Below are 12,481 nucleotides of genomic sequence, written 5' to 3' on the forward strand. Positions count from 1 at the left end.
CAGACCTTGGAGTCGTACGGGGGAAATGAGTCGGGGATCATCTGCATAGCAGCGAAATAAGAGGCTGTGTGAGCTGATGATGGGACCTAATGAGGTGGTGCCAATGATGGTGTTTGGGACAACAGGAGTAAACAGGAGAGACACCCGGTGGGTGGGAGCAGCGGCCCCTTAGTGTAGTTAGTATAGTTAATATAGTTAGTATAGTTAGTGTAGTTAGTATAGTTAATATAGTTAATATAGTTAGTATAGTTAATATAGTTAGTATAGTTAATATAGTTAGTGTAGTTAGTTTAGTTAATATAGTTAGTATAGTGCAATTTCTTTCCTTTCAATGGATTAGCATAAATACAGGTCAGATTTGGGCTCATCACCAGCTCTAGTCTGTCCTCCACATTTGACCATTTTTAAGCAAATTAAAACTATATCTGAGCAGACACCAATAGTTTTAATGGGAGAGCATTCTTCACCAGATGGCTCTGATATCCCAGCATGCTACACAGTGTGACATATCCTTTTCTCATTTGTGTCAGGATTCATGGACAGCAGCCCGCAGAAGACAAAACACGGGTCTAAAAAGACCATCATGCATTGCGCACTTCGGATAGGAGCTAATGAACAGTGCAAATGCTCGCTGCCGCTGACGTTTGCGGCTTATTTCTATCATTTTCTTACCTTCGAAAATATCTAATGAGAAAATTCTCCTGAAATGTCTCAACCGTGAAGAGATTAGTTCCGGTTTCTGTTTTGAGGCAAAATTGTTATTAAAGAATATTCAGGAATCGTGTTTTTCTGTCCCGGCCAGGAAGCTACGGCATAAAGATGTCTTTGAACATGATAAACACAATTTTATAAACACTCAGAGATGAAAACTAAATATTAAACACAACGAGGAGCATGTTTGACGTTTCCTAATGAGAAAAAGATAGCTTTAAATCTATTCTGAAACTTCGAACCGGAAAGGAGGCTGAGCTGCTGTGTAACGTCACTTCCGGTGTGTAACTTCGTGCCCCCCTCTCTCCTCTCGGTGTTTCTGTCTCTCTCTAAGGTGATGGACACCCAGAAGGTAAGAATCTGATCGATCGATAATCAATAACACCTGATCTTCCCGCAGGGGGTGAGAGACAGAAACAACACGTGACCGGAAGTATATAGATAGTCGGAGTAGCGTTAGCAGCGAGCTGTGGCAGCCGTCTCTCTCTGATCCAGTCAGACTTTGAACAGAGCGATCGATCATCAGTTCAGAGTATTGATCAGGTGACCATCCTGTAGAGTCTCAATAGTAACCGCTGCTGGTAGATCAGCTGATGAGGATGAATCGAAGGGAGCCGCTGAATTGCTACCGCCGCATAAACCGACAGGTGTGTCTATCGATTCAAGCTATCTGCTACTTTATGGTTTTCTACCTCTGTATGTCAGACAAAGGCATAAAGTAAGTGTTTTCTTCTCTCATGCGTCTAATTATAAAAAGTAATTTATTTCTATCAGGGATATTAGCATGTTTTGATATTTCAACACCATCCTATAAAATAATGCTCTCATGTAAGACTGATAATCACCTCACAGCATAACATTTAATCAGTATTTCAGGGGTAGCATATTTCAATAACATCCTATAAAATAATGCTCCCGCTACTCAATGCATTCAGGCTACATGCAAGAATTCCATGTTTAACTTCAAGAGCAAAACCAGTGTGCGATCTAGGCTACATAATATCTATCTTAAATAAGCCAAGAGCGCAAAGAAAGGGGTTTTGAGGATTCTACATGCTGAATGTGCTTTTTAACGAGGCCAACAGAGGAAATGATTTAATTTTGAGGATGTTACTCATCGTTAACAGCATGGACTGACGAGCCGCAACCAGCTGCAAGGGTCTCAAAAAATGATGTTCGTCCCAATCAAACTTAGAAAATCGGCTTGGCGCATGCGCAAAACCACAAAGTAGCAGAACCCGACAGAACACCTACGGCTGCCGGGTAACCTGACGGCTGACAGATGTGGTGCTAATCATACAGAGAGAAGCTTTGATCAGGTGAAAAAATGAAGCTTTTTCACGCTTAGCTAAGGAAAACGATGAACCAATCAGAGAGCAAGTTTCATTCAACATGAATGAAGCTCTTTAAATGTTCCAGGGTCAGACGTCAACTTCCAACATTTAAGTCATTCAGTCTGGGTTTATTGTCTGAGAAATCATCAGAACTTGGACCATTTCATCTGAAACTGTCTCAAACCTGTAAAACATCCATAAAGAGCTGCACTGACTTCAGGTGGGACGGCGTCTACCTCTTTAAACCCCTGTAACGATCAACAGAGGTCAGTCTGCACAGAGGTCTCAGAGGATGTAGTAAACATCTGTACAGGTCAATAAGCTGTGGAACTGCAGTAAAACATCTGTACAGGTCAATAAGCTGTGGAACTGCAGTAAAACATCTGTACAGGTCAATAAGCTGTGAAACTGCAGTAAAACATCTGCAATCGGGGAGATACGGAGTGAAACTTTAGTAAAACATCTGTAATCGGGGAGATACGGAGTGAAAATGCAGTAAAACATCTGTAATCGGGTAGATACGGAGTGAAAATGCAGTAAAACATCTGCAATCGGGTAGATACGGAGTGAAACTGCAGTAAAACATCTGTACAGGTCAATAAGCTGTGAAACTGCAGTAAAACATCTGCAATCGGGTAGATACGGAGTGAAACTGCAGTAAAACATCTGTACAGGTAAATAAGCTGTGAAACTGCAGTAAAACATCTGTACAGGTCAATAAGCTGTGGAACTTTAGTAAAACATCTGCAATCGGGTAGATACGGAGTGAAACTGCAGTAAAACATCTGTACAGGTAAATAAGCTGTGAAACTGCAGTAAAACATCTGTACAGGTCAATAAGCTGTGGAACTTTAGTAAAACATCTGCAATCGGGTAGATACGGAGTGAAACTGCAGTAAAACATCTGCAATCGGGGAGATACGGAGTGAAACTGCAGTAAAACATCTGCAATGGGGTAGATATGGCGTGAAAATGCAGTAAAACATCTGCAATCGGGGAGATGCGGAGTGAAACTGCAGTAAAACATCTGTACAGGTAAATAAGCTGTGGAACTGCAGTAAAACATCTGCAATCGGGTAGATACGGAGTGAAACTGCAGTAAAACATCTGCAATCGGGGAGATACGGAGTGAAACTGCAGTAAAACATCTGCAATGGGGTAGATATGGCGTGAAAATGCAGTAAAACATCTGCAATCGGGGAGATGCGGAGTGAAACTGCAGTAAAACATCTGTACAGGTAAATAAGCTGTGGAACTGCAGTAAAACATCTGTACAGGTAAATAAGCTGTGGAACTGCAGTAAAACATCTGCAATCGGGTAGATGCGGAGTGAAACTGCAGTAAAAGTAAAGAGAAAATCATACCTGAACTTTGTTTATTTATGTGTTTAACAGGAAGCTCTGCGCCGGATCATCAGCACATTGGCCAATAAGAATGAGGAGTTGCAACACTTCCTGGAATCAGTCAACAGCACCGTGTCAGGCCTGCAGGTCAGCAGCTCATTGGCTGGGCTGGGCTGGGGAGGGAGGGGCTTGGATAAGTAGGCAGAGTCGGTTTAACTGAAGTAAACTTTGTCCAATCAGGACGAGTCATGTAAGGTGATGTCAGAACTGGAGGTGGAGCTTGAGCAGCTAAGCTCCGCCCTGGAGGAGAGAGGCGCACATCTGCGTGACATCATTAAAGAAGAGAAGCAGCGGAAGGAGGCGGAGCTTCAGGTGTTTTTATGTCATGTGACTAAATTCAGATTCCACTGCCTTGTTGTTTATATATTTGTTGTTTCCTGTTTATAAAGCTGTTGAACGTCTCCACCTGTTTGTTTATTATGTCACTATGTGGTCGTTCAGCGGCAGCTGTCCGAGGGAAAGTTTGCTCTGCTGTCCTGTGAAGAGCTGCTCGAGTTTGCAAACCAAACGCTCACCGTCACCAACGAAGAAGAGTTTCTCACGGTATGACATCAGGTCGCAGAAAACCTTCTTATGTAAACAACAACGTAACAAACAGGAAATTCTAACTGTTGTTTGTTTTGTTTGTGTTTCAGGCTGCAAAACAAATCAAAGAACGGTACGGCTTTGTTGTTCGTTTGTTTGTTTACAGATGTTTGTTTACAGATGTTTGTTTACAGGTGTTTGTTTACAGGTGTTTGTTTACAGATGTTTGTTTACAGATGTTTGTTTACAGATGTTTGTTTACAGGTGTTTGTTTACAGATGTTTGTTTACAGGTGTTTGTTTACAGATGTTTGTTTACAGATGTTTGTTTACAGGTGTTTGTTTACAGATGTTTGTTTACAGATGTTTGTTTTAGATGTTTGTTTACAGATGTTTGTTTTCAGATTATTGTTTACAGGTGTTTGTTTACAGATGTTTGTTTACAGATGTTTGTTTTAGATGTTTGTTTACAGATGTTTGTTTTCAGATTATTGTTTACAGATGTTTGTTTACAGATGTTTTCAATCATGTTTCTGTTCTTTCTTCTTTGTTGAATCTTTGTCTTTTACTTTCATCTTTTTAATCAATACGATCTTTAATTGATTTTTCATGAACACAAATCAAACTAACAGATCACACTTAACCTCTTTTAATGAAGCTCTGCGTTTGTCTGCATGCAAACTCCGCCCCTAACATTTAACCATGACCCCGACACTAACACATGACACACCCACCCCTCGGGCCCCACCTCCTGTTGTTACCAGGGTAACAATGGCCCCGGCGTTTCGTCTGACAACTCGCCCGATGGTGTCGGAAAACATGTCACAGTTCACCGTAGACTTCAGCGCCGAAAGGGCGGGGCTTCAGAGACTTCGCTTCTTGCCAGGTCAGAGCCATCTGTTTGTTGTCACTCTTGTTGTTGTTTCACTCGTCTCCTTGTTCTCAAACCGTTAAATGACCTTTGTTCTTAAAAAAGTGGTTTCCATGACGACAGAGTGAGGTCACAGCAGCATGTACTTGTCTCTTTTTACTTATGAACGTGATGCTGCTTGTTTTCAGTTCCCAAACCTCCAGAGATAGATGTCTCCAGCTGTGTCGTCCGTGACAACACCATCACTGTTGCCTGGCAACCACTCTCTGGCCCGGACTGTAGTGGTGACGGTGGCGGCGGGCCGATCGAGTGCTACGAGCTCGAATACCGAAAAACGAACAACGACAGCTCGCTGAGAGCAGCGGGAGAGGCTTGCTGGGAGAGAGTCTGTGACATCAGAGAGCCACTGGTCGCCGTCTCAGGTGAGCGGCGGCTCCACCGCAGCAGCCTGACCGTCACCATTGCCTGTGATGTCACTCAGGTGTGTTTTCGTGCTGCAGGTCTGAAGTTTGACTCGCTGTTCGTCGTGGTTCGAGTTCGAGCGAGAAACAAAGCAGCTGCGGGAGAGTTCTCGGAGCCTGTTGCCCTGGAAACCAGAGGTGAGAACAAAGATGGTGAAAAGCAGCGAGGTCCCACACTGTCGTCCCCCTGTGACATCCCTCTTCTTCTTCTGTGTGTTTACCGCAGCGTTTAACTTCGGCTTTGATGCTGTGACGGCTCATGCTGAGCTCAAGATTCACAGTGACACGGTCACCTGGGAGCCACAGGGGGTCAAAGGTCACGACACACGTCTCAGAGGGAAAGACACGAAAAGCAGGTGAGGAAACATGCCACTGATGATGTCATCACACAGGTGAGTGGCTCACAGTGCATGTACGTGTGCACGAGAGCAGGCACACACACGAGCGCGCTCTCTGACTGTCTGCAGTAACTTTAGCTGTGTCTGTTTTGACCTTTTTGTCCCCTCCTCAGTCTCCTTCTGCGTCCTCTTCGATTTCTTCAGGTAGAAACTGTTATCGCCAGCTGGTTGCTTAGCAACTGCCAATCACGTCATCCTTCATCTCACTTCATGCAGCCAGTCACATCACCGCTGACATCACCGCTGACATCACCGCTGATTTGATACATTTAAAATATTCGCCGTTTGTGACGTACAACTGAAAGTTCTTCTGATCTACTGTGATAGAATTATTGATTATCTGGTTTTTCATTTAGTTTTGGTTCACGCTCTTCATCTCCGCTGCGTCATCACGTTGGCATGAGCTAAATGGCTGTTTCATCTGGTTGTTTCTGCTCTCTGACGTCGGTTTGTAAATCGTTTGTTTTTGTTTGTTTGGCAGCAGAAGCGCCACGCCGTCGCCCAACAAGACGGCAGGAAGTCGAGTTGGACGGGACCGGTTCGCTGGAGAGTCGTACACAGTGCTGGGTACACGTTACAGAGATAATCGGTGTTTTATTTTGAAAGTTACTTCCTGTGACAGTTTTACTGCTTTTACTTTGAAAACACTGACTTCCATCTCCTAGGTGACCAGGAAATGAGTGGTGGTTCCCACTACTGGGAGCTCCGCCCCCTGGCTGATTGGAAATCATTCAGTGTGGGCGTGGCCTACCGGGGCAGCCTGGGACGGTTTGACCAATTAGGGAAGAGTGCTGCTTCGTGGTGCCTTTATGCCAGCCAATGGCTACAGAGTTCCCTCTCTGCCAAGCACAACAACCGAGCAAAGGCGCTGGATTGGCCGCTGCCGCAGCGAATCGGAATCTACTGCGACTTTGACAATGGTATGAAGAAAATTGAACTCAGATGATTTTATCAGGAAGGGATTCTGATGATTCGCCAGTTCAATTTAATTTATTTAAGTTTATTCATTCAGCAGCAAGAGATACAAACTTTTATAAACTCTGGGAACCACAAGGAAACCTGCAGCCTGAGAGCAAAGTGCTCTGTTGGGGAAATATCCAGCTGTGAGATCTTTAAGATGTGATGGAGCTCGGTCATTAAGAACTTTATATGTGAGGAGAAGAACCTTAAATTCTATCCTGAATCTAACAGGAAGCCAATGAAGAGAAGCTAAAACTGGAGAAACATGATCTCTGCTGTTAGATCTCAGCAGAACTCTGGCTGCAGGGTTTTGGATCAGCTGGAGGCTTTTCAGAGAATCTGTGGAACAGAACAATAATAAGGAATTACAGTAGTTCAGTCCTGAAGGAACAGATGCATGGAGCAGTTTCTCTGCATCACCCTGAGACAGGATGGTCCTGATCCTGTTGGTTTCGTCTGGTTTCATAGATAAGTACAGCTGAGTATCATCAGCATAACAATGGAAATTTATGCCATGCTGTCTGATAATGTTACCTAATGGAAGCATGTATAAAGTAAAAAGAATCGGTCCGAGCACAGAACCCTGAGGAACTCCATGACTTACTCTGGTGTGTGAGGAAGATTCTTCATTTACAAGAACAAACTGGAATCTATCAGATAAATATGCCTTAAACCAGCCTAATGCAGTTCCTTTAATCCCAATAACATGTTCAAGTCTCTGTAACAGAATGCTGTGATCGATCGTATCAAATGCAGCTCTGAGATCCAACAGGACAAGAAACAAGTCCGCTATCAGAGGCTAAGAGGAGATCATTGGTAACTTTCACCAGTGCTGTTTCTGTGCTATGATGCACTCTGAATCCTGACTGAAACTCTTCAAACAGATTATTTCTATGGAAATGATCACAAAGTTGAACTTTAGACAAAAAAGGGAGATTGGATATAGGTCGATAATTAGCCAATACTTCTGAATCAAGAGTAGGTTTTTTAAGTAAAGTTTTAATTACAGCAACCTTAAAAGTCTGAGGAACATATCCTATCAACAAAGACCGATTGATCAAATCCAATATGGAAGTATTGATTAAGGCAATCTTTGTTTTTCAGGTGATTTGTTGTTTGTTGATGTTGAGAAACTTCGTCTTCTTCACTGCTTCAAAACAAAGTTCAGCCAGCCGCTGATCCCCGCTTTCACTGTAAGTACTATTGATACTGCTGTAATGTTACAGTAATACTACAGTTGTACTACAATAGTACTTATATCACAATAATATTAGTTATATGATAATACTACAGTTATGATACAGCTGAAATAGAGTAATACTATAGTAATATTATTACAATAATACTACAGTTAATACTACAGTTATAATAAAGATAAAATATGGTAATACTACAGTAATACTACAATAATACAATCAAACTAGTTATTATAAAGATCAAATACAGTAATAACACAATAATACCACAGTCATACTGAAGTAATATTTCAATAAGAAAGTAAAAATACAATACTACAGTAACAACACAGTATTAGTGAAATAATACTAAAACAATACAAAAGTTTTACTACATTAATTATAAAACAATTTTAAAATAATATTACAGTAAACTGCTGTAATAATACAGTAATAACACAATAGTACAACACTAGTTAAAGTAATACTACAGTAACAGTAAGATAATTGTTTTGTTATAATACAGCACGGCTATAGTACTACTACAGCCACACATGATGATCTTTACATACGAGGTCGTGTGTGAGATGATTTAAACGCCGTCAGACGGTCTTCGGTCACAACTTTTAATCCCCATGGCTGAGGAGTAGCCAGAGCATCTTTAAAAGTGTAACTATTGGAGCTGCAGGGGGAGTTCGATCATATCCGAGGTGGAAAAAGGCAAAACGACACCAATTTCTCAAAATGGCCGACTTGGCGCCATGAAGCTGTTTTGTGCGCCTTTCCTCCGGCTACGAAAACTAACCCGACGACACGTATTCAGCAAATCAGGAGCGGCTTTGAAGCAACTTCGCTGCGACGCAGAGTTGGAGTAGATCGGGTCCACATAGAATAAGAAAAGTAGTTTGTTGTTTCACAGCTCGGGCCGAATTAAAGCTGCTGGCAGCCATGAACCCTCCTGTGTGCTGGAGCCGTTTCACCTTAATGCAGTTAATAATACAAGAATACTACGGTTATACTACAAGAATACTACAGCAACACTACAAGAATACTACAGCAACACTAAAAGAATACTACAGCAACACTAAAAGAATACTACAGCAACACTACAAGAATACTACGGTTATACTACAAGAATACTACGGTTATACTACAAGAATACTACGGTTATACTACAAGAATACTACAATAACACTAAAAGAATACTACGGTTATACTACAAGAATACTACAAGAATACTACGGTTATACTACAAGAATACTACGGTTATACTACAAGAATACTACGGCAACACTACAAGAATACTACGGTTATACTACAAGAATACTACGGTTATACTACAAGAATACTACAGCAACACTAAAAGAATACTACAGCAACACTACAAGAATACTACGGTTATACTACAAGAATACTACGGTTATACTACAAGAATACTACAGCAACACTAAAAGAATACTACAGTAACACTAAAAGAATACTACGGTTATACTACAAGAATACTACGGTTATACTACAAGAATACTACAATAACACTAAAAGAATACTACGGTTATACTACAAGAATACTACAAGAATACTACGGTTATACTACAAGAATACTACGGTTATACTACAAGAATACTACGGTTATACTACAAGAATACTACGGTTATACTACAAGAATACTACGGTTATACTACAAGAATACTACAGCAATACTACAAGAATACTACGGTTATACTACAAGAATACTACGGTTATACTACAAGAATACTACGGTTATACTACAAGAATACTACGGTTATACTACAAGAATACTACAGCAATACTACAAGAATACTACGGTTATACTACAAGAATACTACGGTTATACTACAAGAATACTACGGGTATACTACAAGAATACTACGGTTATACTACAAGAATACTACAGTAACACTAAAAGAATACTACGGTTATACTACAAGAATACTACGGTTATACTACAAGAATACTACGGTTATACTACAAGAATACTACGGTTATACTACAAGAATACTACAGCAATACTACAAGAATACTACGGTTATACTACAAGAATACTACGGTTATACTACAAGAATACTACGGTTATACTACAAGAATACTACAGCAACACTAAAAGAATACTACAGTAACACTAAAAGAATACTACAGCAACACTAAAAGAATACTACAGTAACACTAAAAGAATACTACGGTTATACTACAAGAATACTACAGCAACACTACAAGAATACTACGGTTATACTACAAGAATACTACGGTTATACTACAAGAATACTACAGCAACACTAAAAGAATACTACAGTAACACTAAAAGAATACTACGGTTATACTACAAGAATACTACAGCAACACTACAAGAATACTACGGTTATACTACAAGAATACTACGGTTATACTACAAGAATACTACAGCAACACTAAAAGAATACTACAGCAACACTAAAAGAATACTACAATAACACTAAAAGAATACTACGGTTATACTAAAAGAATACTACAGTAATACTAAAAGAATACTACAGTAACGCTAAAAGAATACTACAGTAACGCTAAAAGAATACTACAGTAACACTAAAAGAATACTACGGTTATACTAAAAGAATACTACGGTTATACTACAAGAATACTACGGTTATACTACAAGAATACTACGGTTATACTACAAGAATACTACAGCAACACTAAAAGAATACTACAGTAACACTAAAAGAATACTACGGTTATACTAAAAGAATACTACAGTAACGCTAAAAGAATACTACAGTAACGCTAAAAGAATACTACAGTAACGCTAAAAGAATACTACGGTTATACTAAAAGAATACTACAGTAACACTAAAAGAATACTACGGTTATACTAAAAGAATACTACGGTTATACTAAAAGAATACTACAGTAACGCTAAAAGAATACTACAGTAACGCTAAAAGAATACTACAGTAACGCTAAAAGAATACTACGGTTATACTAAAAGAATACTACAGTAACACTAAAAGAATACTACGGTTATACTAAAAGAATACTACGGTTATACTAAAAGAATACTACGGTTATACTAAAAGAATACTACAGTAACGCTAAAAGAATACTACAGTAACGCTAAAAGAATACTACGGTTATACTAAAAGAATACTACAGTAACACTAAAAGAATACTACAGTAATACTAAAAGAATACTACGGTTATACTAAAAGAATACTACGGTTATACTAAAAGAATACTACAGTAACGCTAAAAGAATACTACAGTAACACTAAAAGAATACTACAGTAACGCTAAAAGAATACTACGGTTATACTAAAAGAATACTACAGTAACGCTAAAAGAATACTACAGTAACACTAAAAGAATACTACGGTTATACTAAAAGAATACTACGGTTATACTAAAAGAATACTACAGTAACGCTAAAAGAATACTACAGTTATACTAAAAGAATACAGTTGTAGTACAGTTGTAGTACAGTTGTAGTACAGTTGTAGTACAGTTGTAGTACAGTTGTAGTACAGTGATACTGCAGTAATATCCAGTGACGGATCGTTGTTGTTTCTCTTGTTGCAGGTGTGGTGCGGTGGCATCACCGTGGCAACAGGGCTTCAGGTGCCGACATTCATGGGAAACTTTCTTACAACCAATCGGAGCCTCAGCAACCTGTCCCAGTAGTTCAATGATCAGGTTTATTCTGATTGATGTCTCTGACTGAGTCTTGTTATAATGACTTTATATTGATTAGAAAATATTTATAAACTGTTATTGATCAGTTTGTTTATTTTGATGGTCTTGATCAGCAGCTTCTGTTGTCTTTTATTTTGATAGATTCAATAGGAAACCGTTTTTTTTTTTGCTGAACTTCCTGTCAGTCTGACCACGACTGACTTCACTATCATTGATCGCTGAACCGATCAGAGTCAGCTGGAATGTATCCATCAGTCAGCTGTTTCATATCGACCAATAAAACGGTGCGAGCTCCACGCCTGCTCTGACTCACAGGAAGAGCCAGGTGAGGCGCACCTGGGTCACAGGTAACCGACAGAAGCTGTTAGTTTCAGGATTCACAGGTGTGCGCACCTGAGTGACAGCAGCCAATCAGGTGAGAGGAGTGACCACCTGGAGAAAAGACCAAAAAGATGAAGAAGAGAATAAAACAAACGGGGTTCAAAGGAATTAATAATCAATAGATTCTGAAAATGTACATAAAAATGTTCTAAATAAATATTTACAGTCGCAGAGGAATCATGTGACCTCAGATGTTTATTCTTCTTCGTGGCATTTCCAGTTTATTTTTGTTTATGTGTTTCTAACTAAAGAGAATAAACATGAATCTGTAATTATTGATCTCAGCAGGGGCTGTGAGGGGGGGGGGGGTGGTCAGCACCCCCCTCACAGCAGAGGGTTCCTGGTTCTAATCCCAGCTGCTTCTTTCTTAGTCGTAGTTTATGCTTTAACATCGTTAAATCGCGGGCTGTGATTGGTCAGAACCTTAACGCTCTTAATGGCTGAACAGGGCGAAGAAGCTCGCTGACATTCCAAAGTATCTAAAGTGCATTTGTTCATCCAGGTTCAGCCGTTCAGCCTCGGCCAGTCCCCCCCCCTCACCTGAGCTATATTTGTTCTTCAGTATGGATGAGCTCCAGC

At 40.1% G+C, this 12,481-nt stretch overlaps 1 protein-coding gene across 5 annotated transcripts; it reads left to right on the forward strand.

Moving 5' to 3' along the window:
- Nucleotides 1-984: 984 nt before the first annotated feature.
- Nucleotides 985-12,079, forward strand: LOC140277212 (FSD1-like protein). 5 transcript variants are annotated; one of them, XM_072372157.1, is made up of 13 exons: nt 985-1,063; nt 3,440-3,535; nt 3,629-3,760; nt 3,890-3,991; nt 4,084-4,106; nt 4,737-4,858; nt 5,032-5,265; nt 5,344-5,457; nt 5,531-5,660; nt 6,184-6,269; nt 6,368-6,622; nt 7,767-7,855; nt 11,408-12,079. In XM_072372157.1, exons 1-13 carry the CDS (start codon nt 1,049-1,051, stop codon nt 11,507-11,509), a joined length of 1,500 nt encoding a protein of 499 aa, XP_072228258.1. In that variant the 5' UTR covers nt 985-1,048; the 3' UTR covers nt 11,510-12,079. The 5 variants fall into 5 exon arrangements, with proteins under 5 accessions (XP_072228258.1, XP_072228260.1, XP_072228259.1 ...); XM_072372159.1 differs by having other exon boundaries at nt 5,344-5,442; nt 6,187-6,269; XM_072372158.1 differs by having other exon boundaries at nt 1,009-1,063; nt 3,444-3,535.
- The last annotated feature ends 402 nt before the right edge of the window (nt 12,080-12,481 follow it).

This window comes from Leuresthes tenuis, unplaced genomic scaffold, assembly GCF_036924035.1.
Source record: "Leuresthes tenuis unplaced genomic scaffold, fLeuTen1.0.hap1 SCAF_19, whole genome shotgun sequence".
NCBI classification, from domain to species: domain Eukaryota; kingdom Metazoa; phylum Chordata; class Actinopteri; order Atheriniformes; family Atherinopsidae; genus Leuresthes; species Leuresthes tenuis.